Here is a 25,279-nt window from a genome sequence, read left to right as displayed (position 1 = left end):
TGGACCTTGAGACTTGAGACTTGGGACTTGAGACTTGAGACTTGGGACTTGGGACTTGGGACTTGAGACTTGGGACTTGGAACTTGGGACTTGAGACTTGAGACTTGAGACTTGACTTGAGACTTGGGACTTGGGACTTGACTTGAGACTTGGGACTTGAGACTTGGGACTTGGAACTTGGGACTTGAGACTTGAGACTTGGGACTTGGGACTTGACTTGAGACTTGGGACTTGAGACTTGAGACTTGGGACTTGGACCTTGAGACTTGGGACTTGGAACTTGGGACTTGAGACTTGAGACTTGGGACTTGACTTGAGACTTGGGACTTGGGACTTGACTTGAGACTTGGGACTTGAGACTTGAGACTTGGGACTTGGGACTTGGGACTTGAGACTTGGACCTTGAGACTTGGGACTTGGAACTTGGGACTTGAGACATGAGACTTGGGACTTGACTTGAGACTTGGGACTTGGGACTTGAGACTTGAGACTTGGGACTTGGGACTTGAGACTTGGGACTTGGGACTTGAGACTTGAGACTTGGGACTTGGGACTTGGGACTTGACTTGAGACTTGGGACTTGACTTGAGACTTAGGACTTGACTTGAGACTTGGGACTTGAGACTTGGGACTTGACTTGAGACTTGGGACTTGACTTGAGACTTGGGACTTGACTTGAGACTTAGGACTTGACTTGAGACTTGGGACTTGAGACTTGGTACTTGACTTGAGACTTGGGACTTGACTTGAGACTTAGGACTTGACTTGAGACTTGGGACTTGAGACTTGGGACTTGACTTGAGACTTGGGACTTGACTTGAGACTTGGGACTTGACTTGAGACTTGGGACTTGGACCTTGACTTGAGACTTGGGACTTGACTTGAGACTTGGGACTTGACTTGAGACTTGGGACTTGACTTGAGACTTGGGACTTGGACCTTGACTTGAGGCAACTGTTGTTGTGATTTTGGGCCTTACAAAAATAAATTGATTTGATTTGATTTGATTTGAGACTTAGTACTTGACTTGAGACTTGGGACTTGGGACTTGGGACTTGGGACTTGGGACTTGGGACTTGGGACTTGGGACTTGAGACTTGGGACTTGAGACTTGGGACTTGACTTGAGACTTGGGACTTGACTTGAGACTTGGGACTTGGACCTTGACTTGAGACTTAGGACTTGACTTGAGACTTGGGACTTGAGACTTGAGACTTGAGACTTGAGACTTAAGACTTGAGACTTGGGACTTGAGACTTGAGACTTGGGACTTGGGACTTGAGACTTGGACCTTGAGACTTGGGACTTGGAACTTGGGACTTGAGACTTGAGACTTGGGACTTGAGACTTGAGACTTGAGACTTAAGACTTGAGACTTGGGACTTGACTTGAGACTTGGGACTTGAGACTCGAGACTTGAGACTTGGGACTTGGGACTTGACTTGGGTCTTGACTTGAGACTTAGGACTTGACTTGAGACTTGGGACTTGGGACTTGGACCTTGACTTGAGACTTGGGACTTGGGACTTGAGACTTGACTTGGGACTTGGGACTTGGGACTTGAGACTTGAGACTTGAGACTTGAGACTTGAGACTTGAGACTTGGGACTTGGGACTTGACTTGGGTCTTGACTTGAGACTTGGGACTTGGGACTTGACTTGGGTCTTGACTTGAGACTTGGGACTTGAAAATACTTACAATTTCAAATATACAAAACATAACTTTATTTGCGTTGAGTCGTTCGAACTGTTTAAATTCTACAGAAAATCACACTTTGTCCTAAACATAAAAGTAACTGCACTTTTCACATTAAATAACTGCATTACGTGACTTTTATACTATCTTCAGCTGAACACATGGCTGTCCAAAGAGTGTTCACCGAGAGGACTACACTACATTGAGAACTTCTATCTATTCTGGAAACGAGAGGACCTGTTTAAGAGAAATGGCCCCCACCTATGCAGAGGTGGAGTGAGGGTGCTGACAGAGAACCTGCTCCACGCTCTGAGGCATTGGACTGGGCCTGGACAGGGTCCTGAGCAGATAGTTAGAGAAGAGAGGAATGAGAGAAGAATTCCTGCTCCATCAGCCAGAGACCGAGCCAATGTTTCAACATCAAAAGCACCACAACCTCAGCCTCCACCAAAGGATTCATCAGCAGCTGCTCCACCACCACCAGCAAAGGATTCAGCTCCAGCTGCTCCGCATTCACCTCCACCGCCTCCAGCAAAGGAACAATCTTCAAAGGCCTTGGACCCATCTGTGACAAGCCCAAACACATCCCTGTCATCGCCCCTGCCTTCACACCAGCCCTGGGTTCCCCCTGCAACATCTACTCCCACTAAAGATTCATCATTCTCCTTCTCATCTCCACTCTCACCCATGGGCCTTCCCAGCCATTTTGAAAGTCTGATCAAATCAGGCATTAAGATGGCTCCACTCACGCCCAATATAGCAAGGGCTATGCCAATACTTATCAACTCTTCCCTGCACAAGCCGACTACACCAACAAAAGCCCCACCACCCATCCCCCCTCGCCTCTCACCTGGTCCCAAACTCTCCTTGGCTACAAAAGCCCCACCACCCATCCAACCTCGCCTTTCACCTGGTATCTCCCATAGCTAGGATGCACTGGGTCTCAGCGTTGCCGGGACTTATTGTCACATTAAAAATCAAACCAACCCGGGGCCCTATGTAAAAAGAGCCCCCCCTAGTGCTATTTCTGTAGTCACATCATCACACAGATGGAAAAACAAAATGCGAGTCAGGCCCAATCTGAGAAATGTGATTCATATTCCCTGTGAAAAGATAAAGCCCAGTCTCACTGAAACTAGTCTGAAACTTGCTGTGCTAAATGTCAGATCCTTATGTAACAAATCTCTCTTAATTAATAATTGTATTTCTTCTTATAATCTTGATTTTATGTTTTTAACTGAAACATGGCTTGACAAAAACACAGGAAATGTAGTTCTGATAGAATCTGCTCCACCCAACTTTAGGTTTGAATCTGAAACACGAGAAAACAGAAAAGGGGGTGGAGTCTGTGCTGTCTTTAGAGATGAAATAATTACCCGCAGGTTGTCTTTTGGGGTGTTTTCATCATTTGAGTATGTATCCTTTAAAATGGAGCTAAAACGGTCTCCATCCATTCTCTTCATTGTTTTATACAAGCCTCCCCAGCACTGCCAAGGTTTTATTGATGATTTTACTGAGATGCTTTCAGTCATATGCACAGACTTTGATGGTTTGGTCATTACAGGTGATTTCAATGTGCATGTTGATAATATTTGTGACAGAAACGCTAAAGAGCTTGATGCTGTCCTTGAAACCTTCAGTCTTACTCAGCATGTGAGAGGCCCCACCCACAGCAAAGGACACACTCTAGATCTCATAATTACAAAGGGGGTAAATATTTCAAATGTTAATGTGATCGATGTTGCTCTGTCTGATCATTTCTGTGTCTTCTTTGACCTGTCTGTTTCTCCCAAACCTCCGGTTGGTCCTGCAGTTGTTCAGAGGAGACACATAAGTGATGGCACAGGTGCACTGTTTATGGAAATGATAAACTTTGAAAATGTCTCATGTTCTAATGTAAATGATTTGTTGAACTCTGTTACATCTAGTGTTTTGAATGTTCTGGACACCATCGCCCCTATAAAGGCTAAAATGGTAAAAAATAAGCAGAAGGCGCCGTGGAGAAATGATGATTCGGTCAGGGCACAGAAAAGGGAGTGCCGCAGGGCCGAACGGAAATGGCGCAAGTCAAAGCTCCAGGTTCAAAAAGAGATTTACAAAGAAAAGCTGAACATGTACAACCTAATCTTATGTAGAACTAGGGAAAGATATTTTTCTGAAATAATTGGAAGCTGCAGTAACAACTCGCGTGTCCTGTTTGCCACAGTAAACAGATTAACAAACCCTCCAGCTCAGCTGCCGTTAGAACTCATTTCCACATCCAAGTGTAATGAGTTTGCATTATTCTTTAATGACAAAGTTCAGGGCATTAAAAATGCTATAAATCCCACAATGCAAAAAATTACCCTAAAACCACCAAGACACTTAGAGCTAACTCACTTTGCACCAGTAACTGATAAAACTGTCCATGAGATCATCACCAGTCTGAGTTCATCTACATGCTGCCTTGATGTGTTACCCACCAGATTTCTAAAGTCTGTGCTGAACAGTTTGTTAGCACCACTCACTCACATAGTTAACATGTCGCTTCAATCTGGAACATTCCCAATGTCTTTGAAAACTGCGGTCATAAAGCCTCTCCTAAAGAAGAGCAGTTTTGATGCCGCAGTACTGAGTCATTACCGGCCCATCTCTAATCTACCATTTTGGGGCAAAGTCCTTGAAAAGGTTGTTTACCAACAGCTCACAGATTTCCTCTTAATAAACAACTCATTTGATGTTTTTCAGTCAGGTTTTAGACCTCATCACAGCACTGAGACTGCTCTTGTCAAGGTGACAAATGACATCCGCCTGAACACTGACATGGGCAAAGCCTCAGTCTTAATTCTGTTAGATCTGAGTGCTGCTTTTGACACTGTCGATCATGGGATCCTCTTACAGAGACTAGAGGACTGGATGAGCATCACTGGCACTGCCCTAAACTGGTTAAGGTCCTATCTGGAAGACAGGAAGTACTTTGTTGAAATTGGTAGCTGTGTCTCAGACCACATGACCCTGACCTGTGGAGTGCCCCAAGGGTCAGTCCTGGGTCCTCTTCTGTTCAACCTCTACATGCTGCCGTTAGGTCAGTTGATACGCAGTGAAAATGTGTCCTATCACAATTATGCAGACGACACTCAGATCTATGTTTCACTATCGGCAGGTGACTATGGACCAGTAGATTCACTCTGTCACTGCATCCAACAGATCAGTGTGTGGATGCAAAACAACTTTCTCCAGCTGAACTCAGACAAGACTGAAATAATCGTTTTTGGCCCACAGAAACAAAGAGAAAGTGTTAGCGGTCACCTCCAGAGTCTCGCTCTAAAACCTACAAACCAAATTAGAAATCTGGGGGTAATAAATAATGGACTCAGACTTGAACTTTAATAGCCACGTCAAATCAATAACATCAGCAGCTTTTTACCATCTAAAAAACATTGCCAAAATCAAAAATATAGTGTCAAAACCAGATTTAGAGAGACTTATCCATGCGTTTGTCTCCAGTAGATTAGACTACTGTAACGGCCTGCTCACTGGCCTCTCCAAACGAGCTGTAAAACAGCTGCAGTACATCCAGAATGCTGCTGCTCGGGTCCTGACTAGAACCAGGAAGTATGATCACATTAGTCCTGTTCTCAGGTCTCTGCACTGGCTCCCTGTGGCTCAGAGAATAGACTTTAAAGCAGCTCTGCTTGTGTACAAGTCTCTCCATGGCCTAGCACCAAAGTATATCTTGGATATGTTAGTGCCATATGAACCATCTCGGACTCTGAGGACCTCAGGGACCGGCCTCCTGCTGGTGCCCAGAGTCAGGACAAAACATGGGGAATCTGCGTTTCAGTTTTATGCAGCTAAAATCTGGAACAGTCTTCCTGAAGATGTGAGACAGGCTTCTACTCTGACAATGTTCAAATCTAAGCTAAAAACAGTTTTGTTTAGCTGCGCATATGACTGAAAGGATTTTTTCTTTGCACTCTTCTCTTTTGTTTGTGATTTTATTAGTTTAGAAAATCAGTTGGATTGATAATTTTTAATTTAGTTAATTTTATTGTATTTCTGTTTCTGTAATTTCTTTGTGATTTGAATGCATTTTTCCTGCTGTGAAGCACTTTGAATTGCCTTGTGTATGAAATGTGCTCTACAAATAAACTTGCCTTGCCTTGCCTTGCCTTGAGAATAACAGTATTAAAGAAAGTATTTGTCGTGCCACAGTAATTTAACCAACATCCACGGGAAACTCAGACGCATAAAAGAAATACAAATATTAATGTAGGACAAAATAACAGGTTTATAGTGCGTAAAAGAGCACGTCACTTATGAAAACACTCAATATACTTAAAAACATGAATATACTTCAAAACAATACAGCTTTTTTTACTCCTAAACCTGGAATAAAACGGCCTCAACCAGAAGTCAACAACAGCAGAACATTTTGAGTTTGTCTGTAACTTTGGTTGTGTTTTCTGTGACACGTGAAGCATCTGCGCACTCAGAAGATCTTTGTTTCTGTGATATTTGCACAAGGTTGACTGCACTTTACTGACTTAAACACTTAAATCTAATCGCTCCTTGTGCGTTCTGATCGGACGAAAAAGTCGCAAAACCCAAAAAGCAACGTTTAAACAAGCAACTTTTATGTGATGTAAAATATATATTTTTGGGATCGAAAAAATATTTGGGAAATCGACAGAACTATTTCTGTCGGTAAAATCACGATCTGTTTGAACGTGTCCACATATCTGAGCGGGGGCGTGGCCTTGCATATCAGGACTTGGATTGAGTCATTATAGGTGCGTTTGCCCACGCCTCTACGGAAGCTGAAGCGTCCAATGAGAGCACGGACACAACAACTTGGGATTTAGGACTTGACTTGGGATTTAGGACTTGGACTTGACTTGGGACTTGACTTGGGACTTGACTTGGGACTTGACTTGGGACTTGACTTGGAACTCGGACTTGACTTGGGATTTAGGACATGGACTTAGGACTTGACTTGGGACTTGACTTGGGATTTAGGACTTGGACTTGTCTTGGGACTTGACTTGTGACTTGACTTAGACCTGACTTAGGACTTGGGACATGGGACTTGACTTGGTACTTGGACTTGGACTTGACTTGGGACTTGGACTTGGACTTAGACCTTGGACTTGACTTGGACTTAGAGCTTAGGACTTGGGACATGGGACATGGGACTTGACTTGGGACTTGACCTGAGACTTGAGGCTTGACTTGGGACTTGGGACTTGAGACTTGAGACTTGGGACTTGGGACTTGGCCTTGACTTGGGACTTGAGACTTGAGACTTGGGACTTGGGACTTGGCCTTGACTTGAGACTTGAGACTTGAGACTTGAGACTTGAGACATGGGACTTGGGACTTGGGACTTGGGACTTGACTTGAGACTTGAGACTTGGGACTTGGGACTTGGGACTCGATAAACAAAGTCTCGGTCCCTCCTCTGCAGATAAGTCATGTTCATGAAAGTCGTCCACTCTGAGATTCTGGACTACATTTTCCCCCATGTGACGTTCTTAATTTAAAGCTTGTTGGAGGCTAATCATCGCCATGGTAACGAGCTGACACTTGTATATAATGTGTGTTTTGGACATCAGCACATTCTCCTCCATCCGGCCTTTAAAGTCTCCTGCATCTTCAGAGCTACAAATCATGGGGTCTTAACTAACATTGGGCCTTTGACTGAACTCCTGATAAACGGACTTAACAGAACGTGGAGGAAATACGTGCTGTTTACATCTGCTGAACGTGAGGAATAAACACTCAGGTAGTTTCAGCCCACGAGCAGAAGCAGCTAAACAAATGAGACGTCCATGTCCTTCACACTGTGGGAGTTTAGCATTTGCACAACCAAAATGACCTAATTAACCCGTTTATAAGAAATGCAGAAGAATGTGTTCAATAAAAAAAACAGAATCCGCCTTTCAAACTAGTGTAACATTATGATTTAATCTACTTTTACTTGAATCTGGAGAACATTTGAACTGTTTAACTTTAAAGTTACATTCAGACTTTATCGTGACCTCTGTGTCCCTGATAAGAGGTAAACATGTTCTAATCATTGCTTTTGCTGATAATAATTGTAACGTCATTTATTCTGTAATTTGATCCTCATTACATTGTTGATGTTATGATTAGGCTGAAAGCTTCCCATGAGTCTCGTTTGTGTTTGTGTCAGTTTCAAGTTCAATTCAGTTTATTTTCCGACGCCCAAAATCACAACAGCAGTTGTAAAGGGCGTGGCCCTTTCAAAGCTGAAATCTTGTTTGTTTAAAGCTCTACTTTGTCCTGAATCAGAGCTAGTGCAGCCTCTGCAGCTCAGACAGAAGCAGCTGAACATAAAACTGCAGGTTTAGGCTCTGGAAACACAGATGTGATTTAAGGATGTCGTATGTTTAATGTTATTATAATAATTTCCACTCTGATTCTTTTACTTGTTTTCAGATGTGTTCAAACTTAATCAATCTAGTGCAATAAAAAGAATCACACTTACTAAATCTGTTTTAAAATAGGCAACACCAAAAAGGTAATCATTAGGTAATGGGTAATAATGTTCAGTTTAAGATTGAACTTTTACAGTGCACAGTTTATATGAAGTACACGTTAGACAGTTAATATCACAGTTAAAAACAATCCAGCCTTGATAGATCTTTGCCAAAAGCGCACTATTCTTGAGTAAAGCAATCATTCTGAGGTTCATTTGTTTAACCACATTTCTTTTGCAGTGCACACAGTTCCATGCACAAAGTTAATGAATAATTATACACAGTTAAAACAAGTCCAGCCTCGTCAGATCGTGCATTCTTCTTCTTCTTCTTGAGAACAAAGCGCGGCTGCATTAGCGTTAAAGGGCGTATGACAAGTAGGATTTTTACTTTATTTGGTGTATTTTTACCTGCATGTACATAAAAATGATAGTTTTACACCAATCAAGTCGCTATTTGTGGAGGAATGTTGAAAGGTCTGCACAGGAAGTGACATCACATCAGGAACACACACGTTCCCTCCATCGTTTATGCATAATTTACACAAAATAAACAACATTTGTAACCCTCTAAACCTATTTTTATTCGTCAAATAAAACAAATAGTGACTGAGTTTTGGCCGTGTGGTTGCTAAGTACTTTCTTATTGAGATGTCAATTACAAACAGGAAGTAAAATTATAAATCTAAAAAAAAATGCTAACATAAATGATAGTTTTACACCAATCAAGTAGGTATTTGTGGAGAAAAGTTGAAAAATCTGTAGAAAAGTATTACAGGAAGTGACATCACACTAGGTACTTTCTTATTGTGATGTCATCAATTACAAACAGGAAATCAAATTATAAACCCAAAAAAATTGCTAATATAAATTATATTTTTACACCAACCGAGTAGGTATTTGTGGAGAAAAGTTGAAAAATCTGTAGAAAAGTATTACAGGAAGTGACATCACACTAGGTACTTTCTGGTCACGATGTCATCAATTACAAACATGAAGCAAAATTATAAATCAAAAAAATTGCTAACATAAATGATAGTTTTACACCAATCGAGTAGGTATTTGTGGAGAAAAGTTGAAAAATCTGTAAAGCATTACAGGAAGTGACATGACACAAGGTACTTTCTTATTGTGATGTCATCAATTACAAACAGGAAGTACAATTTATACACCTAAAAAAAAATTGCTATTCTGGGATTATTTTTTATTTACTTTGAGCAACATTTAAAATACATCAGTTTTAACCGCGTTTCAGTCCCGTGCCGTCCAAACTGTCAGAGGCACTTTAACATGAACTTTGTCGCGTTCACGGTGTGTGTTTTTGACACACGCACCGGGGCCACGCGCGGCTGTTCCGCCCTCCGCGCCTCTCACTTTCCCCGCTCTCTCCTCTCTCTCAGTCCGCCGTCACTCCCATCGTGTCCGGGGACCACTACTCCCATCATCACCACCACCACCAGCACCACCACCACGGGCTGCACCAGCGGGACAAGCCGGCCATGGCAGCCCGCGTCTCGTTCACGCAGCTCCGGGTGGAAGCGGAGCTGGAGCGGTACCGGGCCGAGTGCCAGTGGGACCGGATCCCCGCGGCGGTGGAGCACATGCTGGCGGCGCGGATCCACGAGGACGGTGAGTGTCGGTGTGTGTGTGGAGCCCGGAGGAGCCCCCCGCCCCGGGTACCCGCGTCCCGGAGGAGGAGGTGGAGGAGGAGGTGGAGCGGGGTTTGGCAAAGTTTCCTGGTTACGGTTTTCGGCTGTGAAACTTTGCATAAGTCTCTCATTCTGAGGATTTGAGTGCAGTTTTATCAGTTTATTTTGCATTTGTTTAAGTTGTTTTGTTGGTTATGAAATGTTGTTTTATTGTGTACATTCAAGTATGACTGATCAGTGCTGTGTAGAGGTGGGAGATGTTGAAAAATGATCAGAAAAAATGTTGTTTTGGAGAAATGCATAGTTGGAATAGGCAAGAATACTTAAAATTATTAAAAATGACTGTAAACAGAAATTAACTTCAATAGAACAGAAATGTCATGTATAAACTCCCAAACAGGTGATATTTCTGCACTTTTGTGGTAAATTTGTATGCTCCGTCTATGTTTTGCCTGGACATTTCCCTGAATCGAGATAATGCAAATATAGACACATTTTTTGTCATTATTACCCACTGTTGATTTTGCATTTCTTTAGGTTGTTTTGTGGGTTATGAAATGCTGTTTTGTTGTGCACATGCTGGTATTTTTCAAATATGACTGAACAGTGCTTTTTAGAGGTGGGAGACGTTGAAAAAAATTATCAGAAAAATGTTGTTTTGGAGAAATGCATAGTTGCAATAGAAATCAAGAATACTTAAAACGATTAAAAATGACTGTTAACAGAAATTAACTTATATGGAACTGAAATGTCATGTATAAACTCCCAAACAAGTGATATTTCTGCACTTTTGTGGTTCATTTTTATGCTTCCCCCATGATTTGCCTGGACATTTCCCTGAATCGAGATAATGCAAATATAGACACATGTTTTGTCATTATTGCCCTCTGTTGATTTTGCATTTCTTTAGGTTGTTTTGTGGGCTATGAAATGCTGTTTTACTGAGCACATTCTGGTATTTTTCAAATATGACTGAACAGTGCTGTTTAGAGGTGGGAGACATTGAAAAAAATTATAACAGGCCATGACAAAAAATGTTGTTTTGGAGAAATGCATAGTTTGAATAGGCAATCAAGAATACTTACAATTATTAAAAATGACTGTATGCAAAAATAGCAAGATACACATTTCTGTCAATATTGCCCACTGATACAACAAAAAAAAATAATGAAAATTTTCCCTCTCACATTGAGCAATCACACTTTTTTCTCTTCTTTTATTTCACTAGAAACAAATCAAAATGACTGTATTAATTTCCTGACGATACACACATCAGAGCCATTGGAAACAAGTCAAACTTTTTACTCCAAAGTCTGAAATCTGCTTACGAAAACGTGCTTTTCGTGAGGCTCGGCTGCAGATCTGATTAAAAAGACCAAAGCCGATCGTTGACTGATTAGAGACGACTGATGAAAGTGTGACTTCTTGCGCAACTATTTTAAAAAAAGTATCCCTTAACAATACCTTTTGCTCGTCGGTGCCAGAATTAAACTTGACACTCGTCGTAATCATCGCTGAAGGATATTTCGAGTGTCGTTCTTTGAGACAGGAAGTAGAAAGCCTAGACATTGCTTGGATTACATCGCTACGGGCTGATGTCTATTTACATGTATTTCCACACGCCTGCGATCTGACGAAAAACAAAAACATTTCGTATCGGCGGCGACGTCTTTCTGCCAGTTCTAAGCCCGAGCGGACGAGTGCGCTTCCGGCAGGGCATCAGGTGTGAAACAATTGGCAAAAGATCGATTTTATAACACTGGGAAGGCCATATTTGTTGTGTTTTGAAACTGGTTCCTGTCTAATTCTTCAACCTTTTGACGTAGACGAACCGTATCACATTTCGTGCGTCATTCGTTCCCTGCTCGTAAGCCTCTTCCTCCACCACGGCCTCCACCGGTCGCCGCCAGTCTCGCCCACCGCTTTAGCGCCGGGCATCATGGCGAAAAGCGAATCACCATTTCGTCTCTCTCGTACCAACGGAGCATCACTTTCAATTATTAGCGTTTCTTGAGCAAAACGGACAAATAAGGCGGACTCTGTGTCACTTCAAAGACAACATGTTCCAATTTGTTTGTCTAAAATCTGTATTTTCGCCACATCATAACTGGGGCTGAAGTTGGACTTAACCTATACCTAAATCGGGTCTGAAATGTGACCAAACGCGACCTAAACTGGGACTAAAACCAGGACTCTCGATGACGATGACCACCACTTTCAATTCTCAGCGTTTCTTGATAAAAACTGACAAATAAGGCGGACTCTGTGTCACTTCAAAGACAAAATGTGCCAATTTGTTTGTCTAAAATCTGTATTTTCGCCACATCGAAACCGGTGCTGAAGTTGGACTAAACCTACACCTAAATCGGGTCTGAAATGTGACCAAACACGACCTTAAACGGGGCTAAAATCAAGACACCCGATGACAATTTTAGCTCGTTGACCGTTGCTGATCGGAGCCGGTTCAGACCTCGAAAACACGACCGGCGTGACCAGTGCTTTTCTGGGTGAAATGCGCCACTGCAAGCGCTTTATTTCAGCCGGTTTTTATCTCGAAGAAAGGCCAAAGTCCAGCTCCGCTCACGGCGACTGCGACCAGCTCAAAGTGTTCGAACGGCACTTAAAGCGGACGATAACGCCGCGATTGCAGAGTTCAGTCGCACGGCCTTCGCTTTCAGGAGTTTGTTCAAGGTCACTCACTACTTTGGCTTTTTGGCTGAGTTTCATTTGCGTCAGATCAGTGAAGCTAAAGCTGATTAATAGATTGACAAGTAGAGAAAACGCCCTTCCCACGTGAACTCACCAAAGGAAGGAAGTTGATCGTAGTTTCCGACTAGTGTGAGAGATAAAACACCGCATAAAAAGGACTGCAATTCGAAATATCGGTCTTAATTTGAGCCGTTCAGACCGTCGCTGCTGTAACTCGTCGCTTCTCGTTTCAACAATAACAACGCGATGTGAAAATGGTATTGTTTTTTTAATTTTTTGGGAAGTTGAATGAACGTTGAACCGGTCAAACGCCATGCCAGGGCCAATAATCTATGTGAAAACTAAGCATTTTAACTTTTATTCATTTAACCTCAAGTTTATCCGTCATTTACAGCAACCTTGAGATTAAGGCTGCAACTAACGAGTAACGTAGTGGTTATTCTTTCAATTAATCGCTTAACGCGCAGTGAATACAGATCTTTTTCAACCAAACTTGACCCAGATGAAGAGGAAAATGACGCCGCTTGAGAACGTCTTGATCGTAAACTCGCAGACAAAATACTTTCCTTCATTTTGTGTCGTTTTTATGTACTTCTTGCTGTCGTTGCAAGTCCAGATAACGAATATTTGAATACACCTCGAGTCAGTTAATTCACCAAAGTATTTCATCTGGTTGAAGTATGAAGTATATTTCCTCCAAAAATAAAAGGCCGCAGACGACTAAGGACAATCAAAACCATCAAGTTCATGCAAAAATAACTATTTATACATAAAAGTACTGGTTTAAGTGTCAGATATATGTACTTGTTGGATGTCAAGATTATTGTTTATGTCACAGTAAAATTGTAAGAACCAAAAAATAGCAATCGTGACTCTTTTAAAAGCAAAATTAAGTGGCTTTAATTAATTCTATAGTTAAATAAATACATCTATGATCTATACATCAAAGTACTTTTTTATCTAGTTGTTTTTGTCAGATTCAGTTCACAAACTTGAGAAAACGGTAACGTGTTAATAATCGTAAAACATTAAAATGATCCCTATATCATGATTAATTCAAAACATTTCTACTAACTCACTCCATATCTTCTCCTTTTTACTGTTGCCTCATATGAATTATTAAAATATGAATTAAATAGACAACTCATTGATAAATTGAGTAAACGACTAAAGGATTAAAGCCCTAAAAGATACTTGATCATGGATGATTGATTATAGTTTCATCTTTAAAATGAATGCACTGTCTAACTTTTCCGGTGCAGATTCCGCCATTTGATATAAAAAATTAAACGGCAATTTTGCAAACATAATAACGCACGATTTTATTGGCATTTTTGAGCAATAGACACAATAAAAGAGACACGCTTATGCTTTGGGCTGCATCAAGGTACCGTAATCGATTAATCACAACTAATATCGTGATCGTATTGTCGTTAACTGGTCTGTAAGTTCCAAAACGCATCACGAGCTGAGAAAAGAAGTTTTGTGACTCAAATTGATCCAATATCGGATGAAAATTGTGCGGAAAATGTGACAATTTGGTTCTGATCTGATGAAAAAACGGTTTTGTCCATAAATTTGATCCGCCGTCAGCTTCATCCGGGTCAAACGCAGTAACAATCTTTCAATCGCGCAACTTTTCCGTTCCAAACTACCGACCAAAAGAACTATAATTGGACTAATTGATTCAGCGAAATGACTGTCGGTTGCGGTCTCACTTTGACACGATTGTACGATAAGGGAAATGCCAGAATTTTCAAAAAGCCCCAATTTTGACAGTCTAAATCATATATAAATGAACTTCTTTCCATCAGTTTCCAGGCACTACACTTACAGCCTTATGTGGTTTATACTTCCAATTACATTAACGCTTTCTTTTGTAGTTTCCCCAAGTGCTTTTCTTCGGCCGGTTTGTCGGATTAATGTGGCGTCTGCGTTTTCGCCTCCAGCTCTTTACATTGTACACCGCTCGTCCGTTTCTACTGAAGTTGCAAAAACACCAGACTGTTTATAGCCCGCATCTCCTCGCCGCGCAGCTACGGTGGACACGACCTCTGCTTTTTACTGCCTCCGCTCGGCGTTCGGCAGCTCCGCCCGTAATCCGCGACGCCGCCTTCGATACGCTGCAGTCGCCGTCGGATCGGCCCGTCACCCTGCGTGCAGATAAAGATCGATTTTACGGTTCGTTAGCTGTTCGCCGAGGGAGAAACGCGGAGTCGCCGGTGTTTACTCTGCGGCGGTGGAAACAGCCCCTTCGCGTCGGGTTTCTATAGAGCGGAGAGATGAGGGCGTACGTTCAATGGCGCATATGTAATCGTGAGACATAAACGGTCCCACTTTGGTCCCGATTTCAATGTCCATGTGCGAGGGGCGAATGCTGGTGAAATCAAACTGCTCGAGGGCGTTCAGAAAAGTTGCATTTTGACAGGATTCGTCTCTGTTTCGACAACGCAAAAAGCTTTTGTGAGATTTCGTCTGACCTCGCTCTCGGCCCGCGTCGCCTGCGCTTTAGCCGCCATCGCGCCGATTGGTCGGTTCACGTGTCGGTCGCGGCGCGGTGGATGGTGCAGTGCGGTGTATTAAGGATGAAAATGTTTTTTTTGGCCTCATGTGCCACTGGTCTCGGGCCATTGAAACCACTTAACTTTGCACTTGACATGGAAATGTTGACAATATTTTTATTCCAAAACTAGTCAAAAGAATAATGGTGAAAAAAATTATGGCACTCAAGAAGAACAACATTATTTAAAAGCCTTTTTTTAACGCTTATTTAAATAATTCTTTTGTAAAAGTACATAAAGGTACATCACAAATTGATTAAATTTGTAGCGTTCTACTGTAGCGGGGTCGCCTCTTCACCTTGTACTTGGCCCCGTGACATCGCCTGCTTGTCTCCATGGCGATGACAAAGTTCATTGCCATACTAGGGAACATTCCAGGCAAAGCGATAGCATCTCCATGGATACGAGTGGAGCCGCTATCAGAAAAAGCACCTTCAAACACGCCTGAACCTCAACCAAGAGATATTTCCATTACATTTGAGCACATCTGTGAAGAAACGAATGAAAACCTCTTTTAAGTGTGACGTTTGTTCAAAAACTGAGCTCAATAAAAACAAAGAGATACGCGAATCGCAAGCGCGTCCGCTTCTACGGCTCTAATCGTGATGAAAAGAATAATATGAAAAATGTAAATGAGTGATTGTGGGTGTAAACACGAGCCTCGGTCTTTGCCAAAGAACAGAAATCTGAAGCTAAACAGGAAGTCTTTAATGGACGGGGCGTGCTCGGAGGTCCTGCAGATGGCACCGAGGTAAAGGGACTGTTGCCAAGATACACTATGGATAAAGTCTATTAAATACATTGAAAAAAGAGTTAATTTCAAAGATTAAAAGGTGATATTAAATGAATTTCTTCCCTAACACATCTGGCACAGTGCGACAAAACGTAGTAAATAGTTGGAATTGTTTGTTCGTTTCATTTTTTTTGCTGCACCGTTTTGAGGACCATTGAGAAGTAGAATATAGTGTTGTGGGTCGACAACCGTGAAGTATCGTATTTTCCGGTCTATAAGCCAAAAAATGCATAATAGAGAAGGAAAAAAACATATATAAGTCGCACTCGAGTATGAAATGCAGTTGCAAGTGTGAAAATAACAAATAATATCACATGAGTCGCTCCGGAGTATAAGTATAAGAATAAATATAAGTTTAAGTTGCACCCCTGTCAAAACTATGAAAAAAGGTGACTTAAAGTCCGGAAAATACAGTATTTGTTATTTAGAGAAAAAATCAGACTATAGCACACATTTTGTTCATTGTAAATCGTAAAATGGATTCAAAACGGCGCGATAATAGAAATATGTCCATTGACTTCCTGTTCAGAACTGCCTCTTCGCTGTGGCATTTCATGATTTTTACTCTATGTACCGTATTTTTTGGACTATAAGTCGCACCGAAGTATAAGTCGCACCGGCCAAAACAATGAAAAAAGGTGCAACTTATAGTCCGGAAAATACGGTACTTGTTTTTATTCTTGAAAAAGTGGCATTTTTGCACTTTTGTACCGTCTGCATGTGACCCGTAGCCTGAACTATTCAAAGTACTGCGTTTAAGTAGAGCGCAGTGGGCGAAGATGGGTTGTAGGTGAAAACGGACATTTCCCGTGCACTCAAGCCCTCAAAACGCAGGACAATGCACGTCTCACTCGAGCATAAATCGGCGGAAATGTGATGTCGCGTACATTAACGATGACACGGTTGAAAGCTCATAAAAAAGCAAGTTTCTTTGTCTTATGGGAGAAAGCGTTTGTACCTCTGCAGCTGCTGTGTTCTCAGGCCGTTCTGCTGCCGAGCGTGCTGTGTTTTCCCTTTAGTTTGCACGATTCCCTGTAGGTGGACGCGTCGAGGGCCAGCCGGGGCTATTTAAGGAAACACTGACTCCTCGGCGCCGCTGGGAAACGTTGGGATGAGTTTGTGTTGGCCGCGAACACGACTGACCACTGACCCCGAGCCTAGACTCTCCTTGTTTGGCCTACAACGAGTAAACGGGAATATTATTGAAGATATAAAAAGAAAAGTATGAAAAGCTTGACGAATTGGGTTGATCGTACAAGTCCCTGGAAAGAAACTATTTATACAAAAAAGTACTTAGTGTGTGTACGACGGCAGAATAAACTCGTTATTCACTCTTCACATTCAGCGTCGCCTTCTTCTTTCTGCTGTGGTATTTTACCCTATACAAGGCGACTAACAAACATATAGCTTGGCTACGAAGACGCCATCGACTGATTAATCGACTACCGTATTTTCTGGACTATAAGTCGCACCTTTTTTCATAGTTTGGCTTAGTGCGGCTTCTACTCGTATATCCAGCGTTGAATCGGAACAACAACGATCGGCGGATTACAGTTTGTGCACATTAACGACTCAAAGCTAGTAATACGAACCAGGAAAGTGCTCCGATCGGCCAAAATGTGGATCCAATTTAGTCGATTTATTTATCCAGCTTTTGAAATTGCTTTATAAACTGCAAATGTAACGGTAGGGTTTTTTGGCTTGAGTTGACGTTAGCAACATTAGCTTCGCAGAGCACGTGAAACCGCAGAGGTTGAACGTCAGGAGCAGGTTTACAGAAGCAGCAACTAAAGGTAAAACAGTACAAGGACTATTAATATTTTACCTGTCGGATGTTAAACTTTATCCAAGCGCGGGGCAGAGTCACGTCGGATTGTCTAACTCGGAGAAATTACGGGTTCTGAAACGTCGCCCGAGTTTCCGAGAAGGAAATCCGAGATGTGAGGCAGTTCCAGCGCGAGCGTTTTTAGGATTTACACGTCCAGAGACGACGGGAACGAAGCGTAATGTTCTGGGACCGAAGCCTGAGTGTTTACAGACTTAAGATGTTTGCTGTTTTCACTTGTAACAAAGACAAAGTAGGATTTTATTATAGGGAATCTATTCACAATATAAAAATGTAGGAATATGATGACAACTGTATTTTCTGGAGTGTAAGTCGCATTTTTTGGGGGAAATTGATTTGATAAAATCCAGGATCAAGAACAGACATTTCATCTTGAAATGCAGTTTAAAATAATAACAATAATAATAAGATTAGAGAACATGGTGACTAGGTGTACGTATGCTAACGCTAACACCTTCAGCTACATGAGGCACAGACAGAACTGTGGTAAGTGTCTGGTATGTTAACGTAACATATGAACAGTTATTCAGATAACTATAGCATAAAGAACATGCTAACAAGTTTACCAAAGCATCAGTTTTACCCCAAATCACTAAATCCATTGAATTCTTCTTCCTCTGTGTCACTTCTAAACAACTCCACAAACTCCAGAGGTAGAGGAAGTGCAGATTCTTCTTCTGCGTCGCTTAGAGCCTAGAGCGCCCTCTTGTGGTTGGTCAGTGTGAAAATAACGAATGATATCACATATAAGTCGCTCTGGAGTATAAGTCGCACCCCGGGCAAACTATGAAAAAAGGTGGAACTTATAGTTCGGAAAATACGGTATACATAACGTTTTTAACTGTCAACAATTTTTTTTGACATTATTGCACTTGGATTAGGAAAATGCACTTTGCACAGGGGTACCGCTTGCACATTAAAGTCTTGCAAAGGGCGGATGAGACGCTGAGGCCTTTGTCGCTCCGTGTTTCAGATGATTACGGGACGCTGCTGCTCGCCGAGTCGCTGCTGGAGGAGTGTCTGCAGGACAACATGGAGCAGCTTAGACGGTGCAAACCTCTGGACGACAAGATTCTGCCCAAACTGAGCCGCGCCAAAGGCCTGCTCAACAGCATCCTGAGCCGCGGGCGCCTCACGGTGGGTCGGCCCGCACACGGGTCATGGGTTTGAGTCTGAGGGGAGGCAGAGTCTGAGGGGAGGCAGAGTCTGAGGGGAGGCAGAGTCTGAGGGGAGGCAGAGTCTGAGGGGAGGCAGAGTCTGAGGGGAGGCAGAGTCTGAGGGGAGGCAGAGTCTGAGGGGAGGCAGAGTCTGAGGGGAGGCAGAGTCTGAGGGGAGGCAGAGTCTGAGGGGAGGCAGAGTCTGAGGGGAGGCAGAGTCTGAGGGGAGGCAGAGTCTGAGGGGAGGCAAAGTCTGAGGGGAGGCAGAGTCTGAGGGGAGGCAGAGTCTGAGGGGAGGCAGAGTCTGAGGGGAGGCAGAGTCTGAGGGGAGGCAGAGTCTGAGGGGAGGCAGAGTCTGAGGGGAGGCAGAGTCTGAGGGGAGGCAGAGTCTGAGGGGAGGCAGAGTCTGAGGGGAGGCAGAGTCTGAGGGGAGGCAGAGGAGGCAGAGTCTGAGGGGAGGCAGAGGAGGCAGAGTCTGAGGGGAGGCAGAGGAGGCAGAGTCTGAGGGGAGGCAGAGGAGGCAGAGTCTGAGGGGAGGCAGAGGAGGCAGAGTCTGAGGGGAGGCAGAGGAGGCAGAGTCTGAGGGGAGGCAGAGGAGGCAGAGTCTGAGGGGAGGCAGAGTGTCCGAGGGGAGGCAGAGTGTCCGAGGGGAGGCAGAGTGTCCGAGGGGAGGCAGAGTGTCCGAGGGGAGGCAGAGTGTCCGAGGGGAGGCAGAGTGTCCGAGGGGAGGCAGAGTGTCCGAGGGGAGGCAGAGTGTCCGAGGGGAGGCAGAGTGTCCGAGGGGAGGCAGAGTGTCCGAGGGAGAGTAGAGGCGATCTCTAATGACTGAAGACTGAGAAATATGAAATTACAGTAAAATTAAGAAAAACATGCAATCTTACTGTGAGCAGAGTCTCCTCTCCACAGAGCTGACCTGTAACTCGACCTGTTGGTGTCACCCGCTATTGCCACACTGTCGAACATTTTGGGAAAAGTAATAGTATTTCCATAAAGATCGTAACTTTTCACGTTGAAGTTCTGCCAACTTCAACATTTTCATAGTTGATTAATTATATATTTAGCGCTCTTGCCTCCCAAGAAGGAGATCATGGGTTCGATTCCCGGACCAGACCAACATCACATGATCTCTCTGGGTGGAGTCTGCATGTTCTCCCCGTGTTACCGTGGGTTCTCTCCGGGTTCTCCGGCTTCCTCCCACCGTCCAAAGACATGCATGTGTTAGGTAAAAATTGGTGACTCTAAATTGGCCCTAGTGAATGAATGTGAGTCTGTAATGTCTATGTCTCTGTGTTGGCCCTGCGACGAGTTGGCCACTGTCCAGGGTGTACCCCGCCTAAGGCCCAAAGTCACTGGGATAGGCTCCAGTCACCCACGACCCCGAAAGGGAACAAGCGGTAGAAAATGACTGATGAGTTGTACAAGTAAACGTGAATATGACACGATTGTCACTGCAGGATAGTTATAGGAATTTTCAATAATCTCAATTGATTTACCATTTAGATGGTATGAAAAAAATAATAAACTTGTATTTGTGCATATTTTTATGTAATTTTATTAACCAAAAAATTCAATTCAATAAAATTTAGATTCAGTTTTAGAGAGATTTTTAATTGAATCCGTGTTTAGTTCTCTCTTTGGTTTGTCCGTTTAGAATCCATTATTGATCAAGAACCAAACTGCAGGACAAAAGCTGGAAAGTACAGCCAGCAGCGAGTGAAAATAATAAACCCGTATTTTTGGGTATTTTTTATGTAATTTTATGCAAACAAAAAATGTAATTCAATAAAAATTTAGATTAAGTTTTAGACAAATTTTACAGTATTTTCCCGACTATAAGTCGCACCAGCCCAAAAAATGCATAATAGAGAAGAAAAAAACATATATTAGTCGCACTGAAGTATGAAATGCGGTTGCAAGTGTGAAAATAACAAATAATATCACATAGAAGTCACTCCGGAGTATAAATATATAAGTATAAATATAAGTATAACTATAAGTCGCACCCCGAGTCGCACCCTATGAAAAAAGGTGCAACTTATAGTCCGGAAAATACGGTAATTGAATCTGTATTTGGTTCTCTCTTTGGTTGGTCAGTTTTTAATCTATTATTGATCTAAAATGGTAGAAGCATGAACAAAAATACAGGACAAACGCTGAAAAGTACAGCCAGCAGCGAGTGAACACACATTTAACCCGTTTAACATGTTAGAATGTCGCGCCCCCTGTAATCGACAGTACTTTGCCCCACCTTGCCCCCTCAGCCCAGGTTCCTAAACGAGGCGCTGCTGCTCATGGCGAAGGTGCATTACGTCCAGGGCCGGTACCGGGACGCTCAGGGCATGTGCGCCCGCGTGGGCCTGGACGAGCTGACCCAGGACGATCAGCCCCTGTACCACCTGAGGCTGCTGGCCGAGGCCTTCGTCATCAAAGGTACATGAAGACAAAGCACCTCACGGGCCATAAAGCAAAGCTCACTTTTACTTCCTCTGCCAAATGCTGAATGTGCAAGTGGAGCTGTGCTAGATTTGACTGGTCTTTTCTACGTTTTAGGGCTAAAAAAGAGTTGTAATTTGATATTCATGATCGTTATCTGGACTATACAGACTGAAACACGTACGAGAAGACCTTTTTATAACAAAGACGGGCATTATTAAATCAAAATGTCAAAGAATGAACAATATGTGCGTTTTTGATCAATAATGCACTTTATTTGTAAGTATTCTCATTCTAGCAGTGTAGTGTGAGATTTTAGTGCTCTTTTCTACGCTTTAGGGCTAAAAAATCTAATGGAAATGTGCTAAAACGTCTCTTTAATTCATTTGTCTACTTAAACCTCACCTAAAGCAAACGATCCAATTAAATTCGTCTGCATTTTTAATTTATACGTCATTTCAGTTTTGTTCATGTTTGACTTCATCCGCCCGAGCTTTAACTTTCCACACGACCGCTCTCCTCCGCGTCTGGCTGGAGTTTATGGCGGAGTCGTCGCTGACCTTGTAAGGCTCTGGACACGCGGGGGCGAAACGGAGCCGTCCCAAAAGAACGTCCTGCAGCTGCGGACGATCAGGCCGAGTGGACAGCTGCGCCTCAGGACGGGGAGAGTCCAGACCGCACGGGGCGAGCCTGGACGCCGCTCGGGAGGGACGAGGCGTAATGAGATACTGTCATTTTGGATGGAACGGAACAATCTTTCCTTCCTAGTTAATGCTTCTCCTTCTAGATTGCACTTTTAACCTGGTTTTTGTGGGTTTATGGTGAACTTTAGACGGCGTTGGATGAATTAAATCAACCAAATGTGTACTTTATTATTGTCTGAGGCGGCAGTTTTGTCATTTTGGTACAGATTTTGATTCCGTTGATAAATCATCTTGTTAAATAAATATTTCAGGATATTTGCTTAGTCTTTAAAGGGCTGTACACATTTACTTTACTCTCCTTTTGCTCACTGATTACTATTAATGTCTGTAAATATGAGATTATAACTCATTTTGACCCAGATGGAGTTGAGATGTCGCTGCTCGAGGACGTACCGATCGAGGATATTTACAGATAAAGTCGTTTTCTGATCAAAAACGCTATAAGTGCTCGTGTCACGTGTCATGCTGATGTTTTCCTGCTTCGTACGAGTCATAAAGTCTGACTCGCTCATGGAGTCTGTTCATAGTCCCGACAACGATTATTCAGTCACTAACTTAGTTGACAATGATCTTCCCCGCGGCTGAATCCCTCATCCACGCCTTCATCTCCTCCCGCCTCGACTACTGCAACTCCCTCCTCACTGGCATCTCCTCCCATTCCCTCCACAGACTCCAAATGGTCCAAAACTCCGCTGCCCACCTCCTCACCCACACCCGGTCCCGTGAACACATCACTCCCGTTCTCCGCTCTCTCCATTGGCTCCCCATCAAGCAGCGCATAAACTTTAAAATACTCCTCCTCACCTTCAAAGCTCTTCACCACCTTGCCCCCCCCTACCTGTCTGACCTCCTCATCCCCCACCGCCCCACCCGAGCTCTCCGATCCTCCTCCTCTCTCACCCTGACTGCACCAACATCCCGACTGAAAACTTTTGGCGACAGAGCATTCTCCCGAACAGCACCCCGACTCTGGAACTCCCTCCCCCAACCTGTCCGCCACTCTCCCTCACTCACAACATTCAAATCCCGCCTAAAAACATACCTCTTCACCCAAGCCTATGACCTCCCCAACCCCTAGCCTCCTCTACCCCATTGCCTACTCTTCTACCCCCTGTTACAGCCCCATCTTTTTCTCTCTACTTCTTCTGTCTTGTTCATTTTATCTGTATATTAATGTGTTCTGTACGTGTTGTCCCCCCTGTCTGTAAATACCCCCCCCCTTTTTTATTATGTTCAGCGTCTTTGGGTCACTGAAAAGCGCTATATAAATAAAAGTTATTATTATTATTATTATTATCTTCAATAATCCATTCGTCGCGATTAATCGATTCACTTGTTGCAGCCCTGATTTAGTTGTTCGATTAATCGGTCGACAAACATTTTTAAAAGATGGTTTTTTGAGGTATTTTAACGGGACGTATATTCACATCAGCAAAAATGAGAAGGAGTGTGGTGTCTTCTGCTTCTTCTTCTGCTTCTTCTTCTTCTGCTTCTTCCTCCTTCTTCTTTTTCTTCTTAAGAATTCTTTTAAAACAACCATGTTTTAATATCACCGTCCCTCCGTCTTTGTGATGAGAACCCAATGTTGTGTCTTTAGTCGTTTCGTTTATTAATCGCTCAATTTTGTACAGTATTAGTCTATATGTATTAGTAGTGTATTTATCCACTATTTATTTGATTTATATTAAAAGGATTCATAACAACTGCATGAAGAAACAGGCATGGAGTGAATTATCTACAGATTTGCTACTGAATCATACGTTTAATCTTCCTTTTAACACGTAAATACACCCTTTTCTAGTAACTTTCTCTATCATTTGCTGTTTTTGCGTGAACTCTTGCACAGTTTGTAGAGATGCTGAAGCGTTTTGAAAGCTTTAGCCGGTTTTTACGCCATTTTCCCCTTTTTACTTGACCAATCGATCGACCAGTTTGACCCCTGAACCTCTGACTTACCGCTGTAGTTTTGCCCTTGACTGTCGATCGGCTTCAAACTTTGACCCAGAGCTGCTCAAACCCACGCCGTCGCCATTCCAGTCCGTTTCCCCCCCCCCGAAACCACGATGTCATACGATCGCCGCGCGGCCTTTCCCGAGCATTAGACGGGTAATAGTATTCAGGACGGCCCGTGATCCGATTAAACTGCTCATTATCAAGTCATTACACTTTTCTGTTTCCTGGCGATCGGACGTGAGCTCAGCCGCAGCCTCCGTTTAAGAAAAGACCCCAAAAAAACCACCACAAGCGTTTGCGTTTCATCGTCTTGAACGTTACGCTGCTTTCCAAAACCCAAGACAGGAAGTGGATGGTTTGAATCCCTGCGGCTGGACGCTGAGGTCGAGCCCAGAACGGTGTTGTTTCAGTGCAAGAGTATGGATCTGGTGATGGGTTTGGGCCGTGGCTTATTTGATTATGTCGGCGTCTGGCTCAGGGCTCCCGGCCAATGGGAGAAGACGATGAGGTTGGGCTGCACAGGATGAGAAGAATTGTCAGTATTTGAGAACTACTTACTACTTACTACACCGTTATTTCAATCTAATTCTCTTGTTTTTTTGTTCTTTTCACATCACATTTATGGCAGACTCTGTGTTATGATGTCAGTGTTGCTGCACATTTCCTTTTTTATCAGGTTTTAACCATTTTCTTTACGGTTTTGACTTTATTTGTCACAATTTTACAGTAGGTTGGTTTAATAAGAGGTTTTATAACATGCATGACGTGTATAGTCGTTTGAATGTTCCATAAAATGTTTAGAATATCAGCGTCTTAGTATATTAAAACGCAACATTTCATTATAGTTTTACACTAATCGAGCAGGTATTTGTGTTGAAGATGGTGAAAAATCTGTGGAAAAATGACAGGAAGTGACATCACACCGGGGACACTCATTCCAGTCATAAGTTTATGCAGAATTTACACAAAGAGACAACTTTTTTTGACTCTTTAAACATGAATTCAACAAAATAAAGTCGCTCTCATATATTTGTATCTGTCACATAAAAACATGGTGACATTAGATGAGTTTACTGGGCAATTTCCTAGTGTTATGTCATCAGTTACAAACAGGAAGTGAAATGATAAACCTAAAAAATTAGCTATTCTGTGATATTTGTATATATATTTTTAGCAGAATTCTAAATGTATGTATCTTAAGTGCATTTTAGTTCAATGAGTCTTCTGACTTGTCACGGCTCTAGACTTTATCTAATCTTTACTAATTCAATTAACTTGCTTGGTTTTAATCGTTCAT

The 25,279-nt window shown here is 42.9% G+C and overlaps 1 protein-coding gene across 1 annotated transcript in view; it reads left to right on the top strand.

The window, feature by feature from the left end:
* The window catches only part of ttc7a (tetratricopeptide repeat domain 7A), a 119,431-nt gene that overhangs the window by 2,894 nt on the left and 91,258 nt on the right, over nucleotides 1–25,279 (top strand). Inside the window, exons 2-4 of the mRNA XM_072437599.1 lie at nucleotides 9,578–9,806; nucleotides 18,709–18,872; nucleotides 21,154–21,322. Coding sequence (XP_072293700.1) covers nucleotides 9,578–9,806; nucleotides 18,709–18,872; nucleotides 21,154–21,322 — 562 coding nt within the window. The remainder of the gene's footprint in view (nucleotides 1–9,577; nucleotides 9,807–18,708; nucleotides 18,873–21,153; nucleotides 21,323–25,279) is intronic.

This window comes from Eucyclogobius newberryi, unplaced genomic scaffold (genome assembly GCF_026437365.1).
Source record: "Eucyclogobius newberryi isolate DKJ021-1_F unplaced genomic scaffold, fEucNew1.0.hap1 SCAF_8, whole genome shotgun sequence".
Taxonomy (NCBI): Eukaryota; Metazoa; Chordata; class Actinopteri; order Gobiiformes; family Gobiidae; genus Eucyclogobius; species Eucyclogobius newberryi.
Note: the sequence above shows the minus strand (reverse complement) of the source record. Positions and strands in the feature narration are given on the sequence as shown.